Raw genomic sequence first — 20,123 nt, 5'->3', positions numbered from 1 at the left:
AGAGTTTTATACCGATTTGTTTGAAATTTTGTACAAACATAATACTTAGTCGTATAGTCAAGTGCGCAATAATTGAAATCGGTTCAGAATTAGATATAGCTCCCATATATATATTTCGCCCGATATGGACTTATATGGCCCCAGAAGCCAGATTTTTGGTTGAAATTTTGCACTAGGAGTAAAATTAGTAGTATAGTCAAGTGCGCAAAATTTGATTGAAATCGGTTCAGATTTCGATATAGCTCCCATATATATCCGATATGGACTAATATGGTCATAAAAGCCAGAGTTTTTGCCCAATTTGGTTGAAATTTTCCACATGGAGTACAATTAGTAGTGTAGCTATGCGTGCCAAATTTGGTTGAAATCGATTCAGATTTAGATATAGCTCCCATATATATCTTTCGCCCGATATGGACTAATATGGTCCCAGAAGCCAGAGTTTTGGCCCAATTTGTTTAAAATTTTGCCCTAGGAGTACAATTAGTAGTGCAGTTAAGTGTGCAAAATTTGATTGAAATCGGTTCAGAGTTAGATATAGCTCCCATATATATCTTTCGCCCGATATGGACTAATATGGTTCTAATAGCCAGAGTTTTGGCCCAATTTGGTTGAAATTTTACATAGGGAGTAGATTTAGCATTGTAGCTATGCGTGCCAAATTTGATTGAAATCGGTTCAGATTTATATATAGCTCCCATATATAGCTTTCGCCCGATTTACACTGATAATAACACAGAGGCCAATTTTTTACTCCGATTTAGTTGAAATTTTGCACAGGGAGTAGAATTAGCATTGAAGCTATGCGCGCCCAATTTGGTTGAAATTGGTTCAGATTTAGATATAGCTCCCATGGTTTTCGGATTTCGATAAAAATGGTCCAAAATACCAACATTTTCCCTTTTAAAATAGCCTCTGCTTAGTCGAAAACTTGTAAAAAGGACTGTAATTTTCCTTATCATCAAATACATATATATCGAGCGATAATCATAAAAACACTTTTGCGAAGTTTCCTTAAAATTGCTTCAGATTTAAATGTTTCCCATATTTTTTACTAAAATTGTGTTCCACCCTAGTGCATTAGCCAACTTAAATTTTGAGTCTATAGATTTTGTAAAAGTCTATCAAATTCTGTCCAAATCGAGTGATATTTAAATGTATGTATTTGGGACAAACCTTTATAAATAGCCCCCAACACATTTGACGGATGTGATATGGTATCAAAAATTTAGATGTACAAAGTGGTGCAGGGTATAATATAGTCGGCCCCGCCCGACTTTAGACTTTCCTTACTTGTTTTAAATTGAATTAAGCGTGGTTTCCCGATACAAAAAATTGTAAAAAGTTTCAGCAAAAAAGTTTGGAAGTTCTTCTAAAGGCACAACTTTATAAACATTTCCAGAAGATGCACTCCTAATGATGTTCTTTATTTTAAGTACCCAGAAAGTTCTTTTAATTAAATTTTTTTTGGTTTTTTCATACTTTTAATGGGTAATTTCAACTGTTTTTGTTTCAAATAGGTTAAAAACAGAGTAAGAATTCATAAAATGGTACAAATCATTTAAATTTTGTCTAAAAAAATGCTAAGTCCAATCTGAAAAATTGCGAATTTTTTAAAATATTGGATGTCAAACCTTCCACATAAGCGTAAGAATGCATTTAAACTCATAAAAAAATGTTAAAAATTTTTTTATTTTTCAAAATATCACAAAATTTCTTAATTCACATCCAAAACATTGAATTCGGATCCCACCTAAAGAAGTGATGCAAATTCAGTGCAACGGCTAAGCGAATGACTAGCTGCAGTTTTGACAATTTTTAATTAGAATGGCAACTGTCTAATAAGCAAAAAAAAACCTCTCTAAACAGCAGTTCACTTATGCAAGACATAGCTACTCCCTGTTACTTCGCTGTTAGTTTCTGCAGAAATTTGCTTTATTCATGAAAGGATATTTATGAGTCTGGATAGACCGTCACTATCTGAAGTCGTATGAGCCCTCTCTGATTAGTGGAAATTTCACCAAAACCTCAGTTTTAGTCGTAAATAAATAGTCTAATAATACACTGATTTTCCATTCGGATTATTTATTTATTTGGAAATCAGAGACCCAAAATTTGCAGGTTATGTTTTTATAGGCCTCAGTTCAATTCCACAGAAATCTAAAGGTGTTACTTGTATAGATGAAATTGGAATCTCAATGTAGTGTAAATATAAGAAGTACGAACTGTTCCAGTTTTTAAGTTTTAATAGGATTTTGCGGATTTTGTTCATAATAAGACATGAGTGTTTAATGCGCAAACGAATAAAAGCATGATAAGAAAAAAATACAAATATTTAGAATTTTGGACGTTTGTTTCTTTTTATACATTTACGATGCATACGTGACGATTATGACGTTTAAAACTTGACGGTAGTCGCAAACATAAAAATGTTTGATTCGTCTGAATGCTGACCCGATTAAATACCTATATAAGCCTCTTTAGTTTATGATCGGTTTATATAGAAGAATGTATAAATAATTATGGGCGGTATGAAAATGAGACCCAATAGCCCACACTGGACTCTGTCCATAGGAGAAAGTCTTAAACTCGACCGAAGCCTGGCTACGTATAAATCAAATCTGAAGTGATGACAGTAGCCACCATCGTTAAATTCCGAAGCACAATACTAACTAGAAATTGGGGTTTTATTTCTATAACGCAAACGGGCCCTAAAAATAAAATAAAGTTGGGGCTCCTCATATTCATTATAAAATGTCGCCTCACTTTTGTGGCCACACTAAAAAAAAAGCACGCCCGGTTCCAAAAATTTTGTGTTTAACTTAACAATTTTGGTATTGATTACGAGCCAAAGAAGCGGAGAATTCAAGTAAGGATAGCTTTAAGATACAATTCTCTTTTAAATTTGGGTTTTGTGTACTTGACTCTAGGAAGCAAATTTCAATGTTTCGCTTTTTCAGCTTTTTTTCTTCAAAGTTTTTTAAAAACAAGTTATTGACAACTTTATTTTCCAAATTCATACACGACTTCCAGTAGAAATTATGCTATGTTTCAGGTAAAAACGTCTTTAAAAGAAAGTGTTGAAAACATGTCCTATTTTTGAACGATTTTTTGTTTTGTAGTCAAGATGCAAAAAGACAACAAATTTAAAGACAATTTCATTAATCTTAAAGAATTTTTCTGAATTATTAAAGTCAAGTTGACCTTAGCCCGAAAAATTTTTCTTTCGTGTTATGATACCCATTTTTAAGACAAATCACTTAATTATAAGGACTTCATTGAAAAGTTTGTCGACTTATGGACAAGGACAACTTTATATTAGAGAAATGCGACTTCTACGCTTAGCAAAATTTGAATTCGTATTTTAAAGACATGAAATCTATGGCCTCACGACAATATTTTTTTCAGTGTGTGTTTCATTTGGATTTTATGGTTAATTTTCCTGGGGTCCATTTTCATACCGCCGCGATGTGAGTCAATTTAAGCATGGTAAATAGAGGACCTCAACGGTATCGAATGAAACTGGTTTCTCCATGAGTCTTCAGAAGTCAAATTTTGGCGGCGTTTGTATGGGCTCTATACATAATTATGGATCGTATAAAATTTTCTCCTCGAAGAGAGTCCGAAAGTCAAATCCGTGTATCGGTTTATATGAGGGCTATATATAATTTTGGACCGATATGAACCAATGTTTGCATGGTGGTTAAAAAGCCTAGACCAATATCTCGTTCTAACTTTCAAACGGATAGAATGAAATTTACTCTACCAAGGTGCCCCGGAAGTCACATCTGGGGATCGGTTAATAGGGGGACTTTATATAATATGGGCCGATATTGACCAATTTTTACATGGTTGTTAGAAGGCATATACTTACATTACGTACCAAATTTCAGCAGGTTGGATGAAATTTTCTCTACCAAGAGGCTCCGACAGTCAAATATGGGGGTCGGTTTATAGAGGGGGGCTATACCTTCAAATGGTTTGGATGAAATTGCGGGTTTGCAATCAAATTTGTTCGGAAGCTAGAGTGATGTCAATAGACGGACAGAGAGCCATCGCTACATCGACTCAGAATTTCGCCATAACCCAGAATATCAATACTTTATGGGGTCTGAGACCAATATTTGCAAACGGAATGGTAGAGTCGAATTTTGACATTTGTATTGGAAGTCAACATGAAAGTAGTTAAAATTAATCGATATTCAAACCACAAAAGTCGATTATTCGATTTTAGAATTACAAAATCGATTACGAATTTGTTTGCCGAAAATGGTGTTATACTCCATACCTACTCGTGAGCCACCGTGGTGCAATGGTTAGCATGCCCGCCTTGCATATACAAGGTCGTGGGTTCGATTCCTGCTTCGACCTAACACTAAAAAGTTTTTCAGCGGTGGATTATCCCACCTCAGTAATGTTGGTGACATTTCTGAGTGTTTCAAAGCTTCTCTAAGTGGTTTCACTGCAATGTGGAACGCCGTTCGGACACGGCTATAAAAAGTAGATCCCTGGTCATTGACCTTAACATGGAATCGGGCAACACTCAGTGATAAGAGAGAAGTTCACCAATGTGGTATCACAATGGACTGAATAGTCTAAGTGGGCCTGATACATCGGGCTGCCACCTAACCTATGCTCCATACCTTATATTATGATATATAGTCTCGGGAACCGCTGGAGGGAAGTTTAATAGAAGTCACAAATTTCCTGCGAAGAGTTCGATATATAGGAGCATAAGTGGCCTGATAAACCTAAGTCTCACGGTTCAAAAGAGAATATGGTAAATGGAGCAACAGTTGGTTCACCAGTATGACCAAGTGCGATCATTTTAAACGTATTGTTTTACTTCTGCAATACGTCTCTACACAATGTTCGCCTTCGAGGAAACATATGACGAAAGAGATAGAAATTTCATTGAAATCGATAAACCTGTTAACCGATACTAACAACAACTTCAATTCAAAGATTTTGATCAAAGATCCTTTAAGGATCTTAGGTTATGTTAGGTGGCAGCCCGATGTATCAGGCTCACTTAGACTATTCACTCCATTGTGATACCACATTTTGGATTTTGGTACTGACTCCGAGCCAAAGATGTGGCTTCTTTTAAATAAAAAATAAAAATTAGGGACCTATCTAAGATTAAGAGAATTAAAATTAGATATAGATCTCATTTATCAAATTTTAAGTTTTTTGTTATTTTATTGTTATATATTAATAAAGCTATTCACGTACAAACAAATGTCAGTTTAAATTTAACGCAATTTTTTAACGCCATTTTTGTATGGTCCAAAATTATCTTGCAATGATTTTGCTAACTTTTCTCTGAGCGAACTTAAAATTGTACTCGTCAAGACAATATCACAAGTGAACACTTCCAGCGATGCATGAAATATCCAAGATAACTATTTGTGAATATTATTTTATATTTGATTTATAACTAATGTACACTACCACTTGAGCAATATTTCGAGGACACATTATTTTGTTAGTCTTTTCCGAATGGCTGCACTTGAGAAGCCCATTACATCTTCTACAGATGCCAGGTTAATTGCAAGGACAATAAGTGAATTAATCTTTCGGTTTGAGTTTGGTCGTTTACTAAGTTTACCAATTAAAAGAATAAAACTTTTTTTGTAGAGGGGACGTTATAATTAAAGTGTCGCTTTAACTTGTCTCATTAAATGCGATTCGTTTTGGGGTAAGTTTGGTCACAAGGTTGTTTTGTGGGTGGGGGCTTATGAACTGCCATAGTTTTTGTCAAAGCTGTTGAATTTTGTCTTTGTTTTAGGATGTTTATGAAGTTGAAGCGATTTGGAAAATTTAATTATCTATGATACTGGTAAATGTAACAAAGACAAAAAACAATGATGGTTCTTTAATTAAAACGCATACCAAATAACCAAGCAAATAGTGTACTTAGTTTGAAATTAATTGAAATTGGTTGTGCAGTGAAGTTTTGAGGAAGATTTTTGCAATATGTTTCGGCATCAAATTATTGAGAGCAACTAAGCACTTCGTTCGGAGGTAAACTCATATAACTTCCACCATTTATTTGAATCATTAAACTGCCATATACACCGAAAAAAAATTGTAGCATATATAAAGATTTCATTTCTTTAAAATACGATTAATAAATTGCGTAGATACAATTTTGTGATACAAAATGTTTTCTTGATGAAAACTTTCATTGAAAAAAAACCTACTCCGCTCCTTGGGATGAGCGGAGTGGTACCACAATGGACGGAATAGTCTAAGTGAGCCTGAAATATCGGACTGCCACTGTACCTAACCTAATCTAATATGACTTAAATATTGTTATAGTCTCACAAAAGTACAATTGAAAGGAATGCTATTTAATTAATATACGTTTTAATTGAAACAAAGCTTTTTTGTTTAAATTTCAATTAAAACTGTTTTTTATATAAAAATATGTAGCGTTTTTTGTTGGGCAAATCTAGAGGTTTTTGGTGAAACAATTACGACATCGCTGGTTACAAATGGACAGTACTCGTGGCGCTTAACTTATCGAAGGCATTCCATACGGTCAACCATGCCACACTATTCGACGACATCGAGAATACGTCCCTACCGGCACGAACCAAGCGTTGGGTTCTGAATTATCTGTGCGGACGCCAGTCGTACGTGGAATTTAGGGACAAGAAGTCAAAACCTCGTAGAGTTAAACAGGGAGTTTCCCAGGGTGAGGTGATATCTCCGACACTGTTTAATATCTATATGTCCTCGACTCGCCTCCTCGGCGCCGAGATTGTATCACAGATCAGCATACCAGACTAGTATGAACAGTATTCATGAGGATACTGAAGCAGTGTTCTCATACTTAACCTATTTTCGTGAAGACATCCTCTACCATGGATTGCCACTCAAGAAGAAAAATCTGTGGATAAATTTATATCGGGGAAATATATAATTATGGACCGATAAAGGCCAAATTTTGCACGATATACAACAGAAGAATGGTCGGGCGGACATCGCTAATTCGCTACAAGGTTAATCCTGTTCTCGGAGCTCGACCACAGCCCATAACACCGGAGGAGAGAGAGAGGGTAGTTTTGGCCCAACTCAAGTCCTATTTATCAGTGATTGATAGCAGCGTAGCTGATGTGTGTCCCATCTGTAATCAAGGGCCACATGACACTCGTCACCTTTTCGCTTGCCCAGATAAGCCTACCCGCCTCACGACCAGATCACTCTGGACACACCCCATCCTTGTCGCAGAGTTCCTTGATCTGGCTACTAATTGAACTACCAAAGCATAGAACAAAATGCATGAAACTACATTAAAAACTGTTACAACAACAAAGTTAGTATACGCCCATTTAATGGTGGACTTCTCTATATCCCAAATAATAAATCATAATTTTTTCAAAATATTTGCTTTTCTAACTAAGTATTTATTGCATCGTCAAATTAATATGGAGTTTTCTATTTGGGAAAAAAATTACTGTCCACTTAAGACCAATTCAAAGGGGCGTGGTTTGTCGTTGTGGTTTGCTAAGAATAAAAAAATAAATGTTGACTGGTATAAGAAAAATGCAATGTCATACTTGTCACTGAATGGTTTCTGAAACAAAGCCCTTTTCATGAAAAGGCCGAATACTAATTTTAGCAAAATTACAATTTAATCCAATTTAAATAAAATTGAAAAAAAAAAAATTAATTTTGGTCAGATCATCTGTAGTGAGTTTCTAATTGAATAAAAAAATATTATAAGACAACTCGCAAAACATCAAATAGAACAAAATGAGTTGGTCGCTTGTCACAGAAGAAAACGATTTTTTATAAGAAAGTTGTTTTTTTTTTATGAGAAAACTGTTAAGTCAATTTATTTTCTATATTTTTGAGATCATTTGTAAAAAAAAAATAACTCAAAAAAATGAAGTCCATTTGGTACTTACCTCATCTTTTTCAGCCAACGATTCTCCGTTTTCAACACGAAAACGTTTAAAATTTGGATCGATTCCATCCAACTCAGACTGTGGTAACTGGAAAGAAGTCCAAAAAGATGTTGCTTATGAGATTATAGTACAATTAAGTAATAAATTAAAATCTGAATTAGTAATTTAATAAGCTTAAATCTCAATTATTAGATTTGTGGATGTAGAGTACCCACATTAAATCAAACAAGTAAGGAAAGTCTAAGGTCGGGCGGGGCCGACTATATTATACCCTGTAGATCTAAATTTTCGATATAAAGATTTGTCCCAAATACATACATTTAAATATCATTCGATCTGGACAGAATTTGATAGACTTCTACAAAATCTATAGACTCAAAATTTAAGTCGGCTAATGCACTAGGGCGGAACACAATGTTAGTAAAAAAAGTATGGGAAACATTTAAATCTGAATCAATTTTAAGGAAACTCCTCAAAAGTTTATGTATGATTTATTGCTCGATATATATGTATTAGAAGTTTAGGAAAATTAGAGTCATTTTTACAATTTTTCGACTAAGCAGTGGCGATTTTACAAGGAAAATGTTGGTATTTTGACCATTTTTGTCCAAATCAGAAAAATATATATATGGGAGCTATATCTAAATCTGAACCGATTTCAACCAAATTTGGCACGCATAGCTACAATGCTAATTCTACTCCCTGTGCAAAATTTCAATTAAATCGGAGTAAAAGGTTGGCCACTGTGGTCATATGAGTGTAAATCGGGCGAACCGATTTCAATAAAATTTGGCACACTTGACTACACTACTAATTGTACTCCTAGTGCAAAATTTCAACCAAATTGGGGTAAAACTCTGGCTTCTGGGACCGTATTAGTCCATATCGGGCGAAAGATATATATGGGAGCTATATCTAAATCTGAACCGATTTCAATAAAATTTGGCGCACTTGACTATAGTACTAATTGTTCTTCTTGTACACAGAAAAAAATATCACCAAAATATTTCCAATTAAAAAGTTAATTGAAGTTGAAAATTTTTTCAATTAATAAATTAATTGATACAATGAACTTTTTAATCAAATTCGGAAGACTCGTTCAGTTAAAAAAATTGCTGACTTTTTTTACTTTTTTAATTAAAAATGTATTTCAAACAATCATTTGTTAATCCAAATAAAAACTCTAAGCCAATCTAACTAAGTAATTAAAAATAGTTACCTTTTTAAAAATAGTTACCTTAATAAATTAATTGCGTTTTGCAATCAACATCAATTAAATTTTTAATTGAATCAATTAAAAAATTAATTGAATTTTGCTGAAAAAATCAATTAATTTTTTAATCAAGAATTTTTTCTATGCCCAATTAAAACTGTGATTGATACTATCATTTTCGTGATTGAAGACATTTAAATTAAAAAATTAATTGGATCAATTAATTTGGTGATTGAATCAGAGAAAAAATTTGTTGTGTGTACAATGTTTTAAGCAAATTAGGGTAAAACTCTGGCTTCTGTGGCCATATAAGTCCATATCGGGCGAAATATCTAAATCTGAAGCTATATCTAAATCTGAACCGATTTCTTCCAAAATCAATAGGGATATATTCTGAGCCAAAACACATACTTGCGCCAAATTTGAAGTCGATTGGACTAAAACTGCGACCTAGACTTTGATTACAAAAATGTGTTCACGCACAGACGGGCATAGCTATATCGACTCAAGAGCCCACCCTAAGCATTTTTGCCAAAGACACCATGTGTCTATCTCGTCTCCTTCTGGGTGTTGCAAACATATGCACTAACTTATAATACCCTGTTCCACAGTGTGGCGCAGGGTATAAAAATTAAGCGCATTGTTTTCTTTCTCTATGAGATAGAAAAACCTAAAACTACCGATCTACCCAGCAAAACAAATGGAAATTTTTCCACAAATATTTCTTTTTAAAAACATCGCGAGATCTTCCACTCTCCAACTCTCTCTCCACTCTCCACTCTTCTCCCGATGAAGTTCTTTGTGACCAGTATTGGAAAATACGCTATTTGGCGGTTTAAAGTCAAATTTTTAATTTTGGAAAATTAAGTGTCTCAAAAAAGTAGAAACGACAATAAAAATATAATTAATAATTTTATCGACGGAGGAGGTTTGAACCTTTGCCTCACTTCCACGGAAGTTCTTCTGAAAAGATTTTGAAAATTATCAAAATTTTCAATTTTTTATTGAGTTTAACACAATGTACAACATAAAAGTAAACTTTTGAAAAAATATTTGATACAAATAGGGCTCTGATGAGATTTGAAACTATGTTCTTTATTTTTTGATTTACACTAATAAACAACATCTGAAGAAGTAGTTAGAATGTTATGCCTTGGTGTCACTATTATATCACAAACTTTTAAATTGACGTTTCAACGCTTTGTTTTCAGTGGCGTTTGTGGTGAGTGTGCTAAAGCGTTCTGTTCTGGCGTCAACAAACCCGGGATCAACACCCGTAAAAAGTTTTTCAAATTATAAAAATTATATCATTTAGCATATACTCGTAAAAGTGTAAACAAAATATTGATAAAAATAAAAACTGAAATGGGTGAACATTTTTTTTAATTTCTTCATTCAAATGAACTTCCAAGACACAACTTCTGAAATAATGCAAAGGATCCGAAAAAGAAGTCTTTTTCGTGCTATGAGAAGACCATGTAAAAATAAAATAAATTGGAGATGATCAAAATTTGCACTACTCTCTTTTTTTATACCCTCCACCATAGGATGGGGGTATATGGTCTCTAATAACTATGCAAAAATTGGTCCACATCGGTTTATAATTATATATAGCCCCCATATAAACCGATCCTCTGATTTGACCTCCGGAGCCTCGTGGAAGAGCAAAATTCAACCGATTCGGTTGAAATGTGGTACGTGGTGTTAATATATGACCTCAAACACCCATGCAAAAATTGGTCGAAATAGGTCCATAATTATATATAGCTCCCATATAAACCGATCCCCAGATTTGACCTCCGGAGCCGCTTGGAAGAGCAAAATTCATCTGATTCGGTTGAAATTTTGTACGTGATGTTAGTATATTATAATTAACAACCATGCCATAATCATATATATCCCCCAGATAAACCGATCCCGAGATTTGGTTTTGGAGCCACTTGGAGGAGCAAATTTCATCCGAGTCAGTTGAAATTTGGTACATTGTGCTAGTATATGGCCGTTAACAACCATGCCTAACTAGGACCATATCGGTCTATAGTTATATATAGCCCTCAGATAAATAGATCCCCAATCACAAAAAATTGGTCCATATCAAGTTCATAATTGTATATAGCCCACATATAAGCGACCCCCATATTTCAATTCTGGCTCTCTACGTACCGTACAAAAGTCCATATCCATAATTTAGAAAACGATGTTAAGAAGTTTTAAGATACCACAACCCAATTGATTCGATTATGGATGACAGTCTTTGGTAGAAGTTTCTACGCAATCCATATTGGAGGGTACATAAGATTCGGCCTGGCCGAACTTACGGCCGTATATACTTGTTATTTGCTGGGATGGTCATGTGACATATCGTAACACAGCGAGAGAATCAAATGAGAGCAACTGGTTCTCTAGTTGAAAGACATATTTTGATGTACGTATATAAGCTTAGGATGAAACGTAATATGTTACCGCAGTACAAACAATTTTTTGTTGGAACAAATTCAGAAAATATATTTATATGCTTGAAGCAGAAAATGTTTGGGATTTTTTTTTTAGACTGAAAGTTTTCTCAACCCAACTTTTAATACAGACAAACTGACATGTATTGCATATCGATAATAATTTGGAGCTCCTTTAACTTATCATAATTAAAGAATAACGGCAAGCAAACATCCCCTTTACCTAATTTTATATTGCTAGTTAAAGCTTTATACCATGAAAAAAGTTAATCCCATATGTCTCAGTTACCTTGTAACTTTTCCCACTAATCAGACTTTTCAAAAACGTCACAAACGCGATAAAAATATCTCACTGACAAAAGCTTAAATTTGTATGCTTCTATCATATTTCACGGAATTTTTAAGCATGCATAATATGTGTTAAAAGTCCTTTTGTAAGTCATTGTAAGCAGGTGTAAGTTTCATCCTCAATATCTAAAGAATGACAAAAGTGACAAAATCAGTCTTTGTATGGTAATGACAAGTATAAATATTCATCATAAATTGTCATACAAGGAAACACATATTTCACCTATAATGCAAAAATAGATAAAATCCATAATTACATTTTAGATTTTAGATTTCTATTCTGTAGAATACGGTATCATAGGTGACAATGTATGTGGATAGCTGTATGATGTCTTTAATAACCCAGCGAAAAACTTTTGAAGTTCTTTCCAAGTCATTACTTTTAACCTCCGACGGGTAAGAAGGTCCCTGGGGTCCTTTTTCATTTGCAAACTGAAATTATACCTTGATGGTCCAAGCGAAGCATACCCGAGCCCTACATGTATTCCAGAACTCAAGAAGCCCTGGCACACTAAAAAAAATATTGTCGTGAAGTCAAAGATTTCATGTCTTTGAAATACGAATACAAATTTTGCTTAGCATAGAAGACACATTTCTCTAAAATAAAGTTATTTTCCTTGTCCAAAAGTCGATAAACTTTTCAATGAAGTCGTATTGTCCTTATAATTAAGTGATTTGACTTAAAAATGGGTATCTTAACATGAAAAAAAAATTTATAGGCTAAGGTCAACTTGACTTTAATAATTCAGAAAAATTCTTTAAATTTAATGAAATTGTCTTTAAATTTGTTGTCTTTTTGCATCTTGACTACAAAGCAAAAAATCGTTCAAATATAGGACATGTTTTTCAAAACTTTATTTTAAAGAATTTTTTTACTTCAAACATAGCATAATTTCTACTGGAAGTCGAGTCCTAATTTGGAAAATAAAGTTGCCGTTAACTCGTTTTTAAAGGACTTTGATAGCATATGAAGAAAAAAAGCTTAGAAAGCGAAAAATTAAAATTTGCTTCCTAGAAGCAAGTACACAAAACCTAAATTTAAAAGAGAATTGTGTCTTAAAAGTATCCTTACTTGTATTCTCCGCTTCTTTGGCTCGGAATCAATACCAAATTTTTTTTAAAGTAAAGACCAAATTTTTGGAACCGAGTATGCTTTTTTTCAGTGTAGGTGACAATGTATGTGGATAGCTGTATGATGTCTTTAATAACCCAGCGAAAAAATTGTGAAGTTCTTTCCAAGTCATTACTTTTAACCTCCGACGGGTGAGAAGGTCCTGGGGACCTTTTTCATTTGCAAACTGAAATTACACCTTGATGGTCCAAGCGAAGTATACCTGATCCCTATATGTATTCCAGAACTCAAGAAGTCCTGGGCATGCAAACATTTCAGCCGTAGACCATGGACATTCCAACAGTACTCAGCATCAACGCACCCAGCACGAGTCCACCAAGAGTAGCTTAAAAATCAGGTTTCCGCTTCATTTCCACCGCCACAGAAATCTCAATGAGACATTTTGAACTGTAAGTTTGGCAACCTAAAAATGTTCTGTTTTTCTATACATTTCTGTCAGAAAAAAAAATACTTAACAGTTATGCTCTTTTCTATTTCACATGGTTTTTTATATTTGTATGTGAAATGATTTTCTATTCCAATCATTCACGGTAAAAAAGCTATTGTTCAAGCTACGTGATAAAATCCCTAAGCTCATATGTATGAAAAATTGACGATTTGTCGTTGTAGATATGACAAAGTTTTTTTCCTTGAACTCTATTCAATTTACAGGTACCTCTTGGAATCGCAATCATATGTCAATCCATTGATTCGCGTCTGTATTTTTAGTTTTTCTACTTTTGAGCGTTAGTGTGTGTGTTGTTTGTGGAAGAGATTTTTGCTTAGTTTTTTACGTTCACGTATTTAGTTAATGGTATAGTTTCTGAGAGAAGAGTACAACTTGAACAGATTTTCCAAATGGATATAGAGAAGTGCACTACAATTTGTACGATGCACATAGCGAGGATTTTGCTTAAAGCTATTTCAGGAAATATAGATTGGTACTTTGAAAGTTTCATAGAAATGAAATACAGTGAAATCTCTCAGGAGTGGGAAGCTTAAATTTTAGATACACTTGTGAGGAGTCCACACGAACACAAATATTTCTGGACAGGTTTATTACAATCCAATAAAGCTTATTTGCAGCATTGTGGCAAAAACCATTTATTTTGTTATTGTGACATGATTTTTCTTAACGAGAATAAAATAATGTGGCAATAAGCATTTACGAGGGTTGCCTTTAATATATGGGAATTGTTGAATCTGTTAACTGACAGCTCTATTGTAAAGTGTAATACACTCAAAAAAAGTTTACTTGGATCCAAAGAGTTTGACCTTTCCTTAAGGATTTTAGTATTGATTCCGAGCCAAAGATGCGGCTTCTTTAAAATAAAGACAAATGTTGATGTGAATTAAATCAACAACAGTGCATCGATGATCTTAATTCAATGTTTGGTGGTTAACATCTATCAAGGCCAAGAGTTTACCAATTTAACCGAGGTCGTAGTTCACTCCAAGACGAATTTCTTGAAGATCTTCTAAAATCAGTTGTTATTTCGGAAACAATTGATGCTTCAACTTATATTGCAAGTTCGTTATGTGACCTATATTGAGATTGAGACAACCTTTGGCATTAGTCGGATCAGCATACATTCAATATTGCATGAACATTTGATCTTCAAAAAACTTTGTTCGCATTGGATCCCACACAATTTATCAATCGCTCGAAAAAAGGTACGTGTCCATTGATCGAAAGAAATGCTCCAAAAATACGATCGCGGTGTTTCGAAACACGTCTATGCCATGGTGACAGGCAGAAATGTCTACCGACCTATAGTGCTTACAAAATCGTTTTTTTATACCCACCACCATAGAATGGTGACGGGGGTATAAGTTTGTCATTCCGTTTGTAACACATCGAAATATCGATTTCCGACTATATAAAGTATATATATTCTTGATCAGGGAGAAATTCTAAGACGATATAACGATGTCCGTCTGTCCGTCTGCCTGTCTGTCTGTTGTAATCACGCTACAGTCTTCAATAATGAAGCAATCGTGCTGAAATTTTGCACAAACTCTTTTGTCTGCAAGCAGGTCAAGTTCGAAGATGGGCTATATCGGTCCAGGTTTTGATATAGTCCCCATATAAACCGACCTCCCGATTTGGGGTCTTGGGCTTATAGAAATCGTAGATTTTATCAAATTTGCCTGAAATTTGAAATCTAGAGGTATTTTATGACCATAAAGAGGTGTGGCAAAAATGGTGAGTATCGGTCCATGTTTTGGTATAGCCCCCATATAGACCGATCTCCCGATTTTACTTCTTGGGCTTATAGAAACCGCAGTTTTTATTCAATTTACCTGAAATTGGAAATCTAGAGGTATTGTAGGACAACAAATACGTGCGCCAAAAATTGTGAGTATCGGTCCATGTTTTGGTATGGTCCCCATATAAAACGACCTCCCGATTTTACTTCTTGGGCTTATAGAAACTGCAGTTTTTATTCAATTTACCTGAAATTGGAAATCTAGAGGTATTGTAGGACCACAAATACGTGCGCCAAAAATTGTGAGTATCAGTCCATGTTTTGGTATGGTCCCCATATAAAACGACCTCCCGATTTGGGGTCTTGGGCTTATAGAAACAGTAGTTTTCATCCAATTTGTCTGAAATTGGAAATCTAAAATGGTGAGTATCGGTCTATATTTTGGTATAGCCCCCATATAGACCGATTTCCCAATTTTACTTCTTGGGTTTCTAGAATCCGAAGTTTTTATCCTATTTGCCTGAAATTGGAAATCTAGAGGTATTTTGGGGTCATAAAGAGGTGTGCCGAAAACGGTGAGTACCGGTCCGTATTTTAGTATAGCCCCCATAAGAACGATCTCCCGATTTAACTCCTTGGGTTTCTAGAAACCGTAGTTTTTATCTTATTTGCCTGAAATTGTAAATATTCTGTATTTAAGGCTCATAAAAACGTGTATCGGATTAAGTTTTTATCGGTCCATTTGATAATGCCTTCATATAGACCGACTTCACTTCTTGAGGGTGTAGAAGGCGCACTGATCATGAAAATTGCTTGAAACTCAATGTAAAATTTCCATAGTTTACTTCTACAGATTTAAGATTTCAAATCAAGAGATGTTAATGATTCCTCTAAAACTCAAAAAAAAAAAATGGTTCTTATAAATCCAGAATCTGTATAGTGAAAACTTTAAATTTATCTTCGGGAAGTGTCCTCAAGTCCTCGAGCCCTCCTGAAATTTCAAAAGAATCCCTAATATTTGGTTCATGGTGGTGTGTATTTAAGATTCGGCCCGGCCGAACTAACTGCTGTATATACTTGTTTTTTTTTTTTTTTTTTTTTTTGAAATTGCAAATTATTGAGTCTAAAACTTTTAATATAAAGCACATACGTATTTACACAATATTTTATTATAAAACACATAGAATATTGTAGGAAATGCAGGTTAAAAATGTTGACCTTGTTAACTTGTTGACTTTGTTAAAATTTTATTGACTTTGTTAAAAGTTTGCAAAAAAATTTTACAGTTAAAACAAAATTTCATACCCCCGAGGTGACTAATTTCCAACGTCTACAGGTCAACCCTTGGACCCACAAACTTGCAACCTTTCAGCTTTCACACAAAGAAAAAAATATTTTGAAATATAACGAGAATATACGGCCGTAGGTTCGGCCAGGCCGAAGTTTATGTACCCTCCACCATGGATTGCGTAGAAACTTCTACTGAAGACTATCATCCACAATCGAATTACTAGGGTTGCGCTAACATTTGCCGATGGCAAGGTATCTTAAAACTTACTAACACCGTAATATATATTATATAGTCCATACGTGGTATATATTAAACTAAAAAAGGCCGATTAAATATTAAGCTTAAAGTTTCTATAGAAATAAAATTTTGACAACATTTTCTATAGAAATAAAATTTTGAAACAATTTTCTATAGAAATAAAATTTTGAAAAAAATTTCTATAGAAATAAAATTTTGACAAAATTTTCTATAGAAATAAAATTTGGAAAAAAATTTCTATAGAAATAAAATTTTGACAAATTCTTCTATAGAAATAAAATTTTGAAAAAATTTTCTACAGAAATAACATTTTGACAATGTGTTCCATAAAAATAAAATTTTGGTAGATTATTTTTGGCTCGAGTGGCAATCATGATTATGAACCGATATTGCGTGGTTGGGGATCGGCTATATATAACTTTAGACCGATATGGACCAATTTTGGCTTGGTTATTAGCGGCCTTATACTAAGATTTCAACCGGATCGGATGAATTTTGCTCCTCCAAGAGGCTCCGGAGGACAAATCTGGGGATCGATTTATATGGGGGCTATATATAATTATGCACCAATACGGACCAATTCTTGCATGGTTGTTAGAGACCATATACTAACACCACGTACCAAATTTCAACCGGATCGAATGAATTTTGCTCCTCTAAGAGGCTCCGGAGGTCAAATCTGGGGATCGGCTTATATGGGGGCTATATATAATTATGGGTCGATGTGGACCAATTTTTGCATGGTCATTAGAGAACATATACCAACACCATGTACCAAATTTCAGCCGGATCGCATGAAATTTGCTTCTCTTAGAGGCTCCGCAAACCAAATCGGGGGATGGGTTTATATGGGGGCTATATATAATTATGAACCGATGTGGACCAATTTTTGCACGGTTGTTAGAGACCATATACTAACACCATGTACCAAATTTCAGCCGGATCGGATAAAATTTGGTTCTCTTAGAGGCTCCGCAAGCCAAATCGGGGGATCGGTTTATATGGGGGTTATATGTAATTATGGACCGATATGGACCAATTTTTGCATGGTTATTAGAGACCATATACTTACGCCATGTACCAAATTTCAGCCGGATCGGATGAAATTTGCTTCTCTTAGTGCAATCTCAAGCCAAATTTGGGGGTCCGTTTATATGGGGGCTATACGTAAAAGTGGACCGATATGGCCCATTTGCAATACCATCTGACCTACATCAACAACAACTACTTGTGCCAAGTTTCAAGTCGATAGCTTGTTTCGTTCGGAAGTTAGCGTGATTTCAACAGACGGACGGACGGACATGCTCAGATCGACTCAGAATTTCACCACGACCCAGAATATATATACTTTATGAGGTCTTAGAGCAATATTTCGATGTGTTACAAACGGAATGACAAAGTTAATATACCCCCATCCTATGGTGGAGGATATAAAAAAACGATTTGGAATCACTGTGCACGAAATGAGCCTAGCTTCATGCGTCTTTCGGCTCTTTTGTGTCCAAAGTTCGAACCCTGTTTATAAGACTTAATCATTTAGATAATTTTTAATATAGGACATCAGCATTTATCTGTAGATTGATATAATATAATCGGTTCTGTCTGCTTTCAATTTAATTTCATGATACGATGAGAATAATTTTCAATATCATACAAATATTTAAGTTCTCTCTATGAATATCTTTTTGTAAATTTATCCTGGTATTTGTCAAAAGAATGCAAAATGTTGGTAGTTTTCCATAGAGAAACCTCTACGAAATTGGATCACAGTTGAAATAATTGAACCACTATAACTTGAACTTGATTTTTAAACTTCTAAGTATATACTACTGCACAAAAATAGTTCGAACTTTTGGCGTATTTTCACATCGATGAGACTTGAGTTTTATTTTTCTTCGTCAGTTTTTTTTTTGTTTTTGTTTTTGGACTTTAAAAATTGCTAAGAGAAAAATTATATGCTGACACAGGCACTTGTGCACATATCAAGTGGTTAGTTGGGCTAGTAAGATACACTTGAAAATCCATCAAACTTGGCTGGTTGGTAGTTTGCTATTTGCCTACTTGGAATGTTGAAAGTTTTTTTTTTTTTTTCATGCCAGTATTGCTATGGTGATTTATTGATCGGTGGTTTACTTGTTAAGGAATAAGGGAATGAGTACTGTATACACGAGTACATGTTGAGTTCCGGTTGGCATGTGCATTCACGTCTACATTGTAAACTGCTATACATAGACATAACGAGATCCATTAGCGATAGGTTTCCTACAAGCAATGCATGAATAATTTGCTTGAACAATCTGATGTTGCAATACTGAGGGTATTACATTGTAAAAGGTGAAGATTATTTCCATGTACTATATTACAATAGTAAAACAAGTAGTAATGGTGTTAAGTTCATTCATGCTGAAACTTAAATACCTTTCTTAAAATAAAAGGCACGACTCTTACTTCGAATACCTCTCAAAACGGATAAATTATGGTAGGTTTGTGTTTTAAAAGAACTTGAATGTTTATAGTGCACTTAGAGAAAGCAACGGATAGGTTGATTAATATCTACAGTACGAGTGATATGTATTGCAATCATCTTCAGGTTGCTATCATTTTTAAAATATGACGAATGACACATTTATTTTTTTGACCGGTTAACCAGTTTACAATAGAATTTTGATATATTGCATTCAGATATAAAGTCATCAGTGCTGCTGCTAGCGAAAAATTGAGTGAAGTAGATTTTGGAAAAAAGTGGAGTAGATTGAATAAAATTGAAGTAGCATACATTTTTGAAAACAAAACAATAGAATTCATTTTATTATACCCTCCACCATAGGATGGGGGGTATATTAACTTTGTCATTCCGTAACACATCGAAATATTGGTTTAAGACCCCATAAAGTATATATATTCTGGGTCGTGGTGAAATTCTGAGTCGATCTGAGCATGTCCGTCCGTCTGTTGAAATCACGCTAACTTCCGAACGAAAGAAGCTATAGACTTGAAACTTGGCACAAGTAGTTGTTATTGATGTAGGTCGGATGGTATTGCAAATGGGCCATATCGGTCCACTTTTACGTATAGCCCCCATATACACGGACCCCCAAATTTGGCTTGCGGGGACTCTAAGAGAAGCAAATTTCATCCGATCCGGCTGAAATTTGGTACATGGTGTTAGTATATGGTCTCTAACAACCATGCAAAAATTGGTCCACATCGGTCCATAATTATATATAGCCCTCATATAAACTGATCCCCCGATTTGGCCTGCGGAGCCTCTAAGAGAAGCAAATTTCATCCGATCTAGCTGAAATTTGGTACATGGTGTA

General features: G+C 34.5%; 1 protein-coding gene across 1 annotated transcript in view; it reads right to left on the bottom strand.

The window, feature by feature from the left end:
• The window catches only part of LOC142230123 (GTPase-activating Rap/Ran-GAP domain-like protein 3), a 333,099-nt gene that overhangs the window by 118,940 nt on the left and 194,036 nt on the right, over positions 1-20,123 (bottom strand). The window contains exon 3 of the mRNA XM_075300757.1: positions 7,920-8,006. Coding sequence (XP_075156872.1) covers positions 7,920-8,006 — 87 coding nt within the window. The remainder of the gene's footprint in view (positions 1-7,919; positions 8,007-20,123) is intronic.

The sequence above is a fragment of the Haematobia irritans genome, chromosome 3 (assembly GCF_050003625.1).
Source record: "Haematobia irritans isolate KBUSLIRL chromosome 3, ASM5000362v1, whole genome shotgun sequence".
NCBI lineage: Eukaryota > Metazoa > Arthropoda > Insecta > Diptera > Muscidae > Haematobia > Haematobia irritans.
Note: the sequence above shows the minus strand (reverse complement) of the source record. Positions and strands in the feature narration are given on the sequence as shown.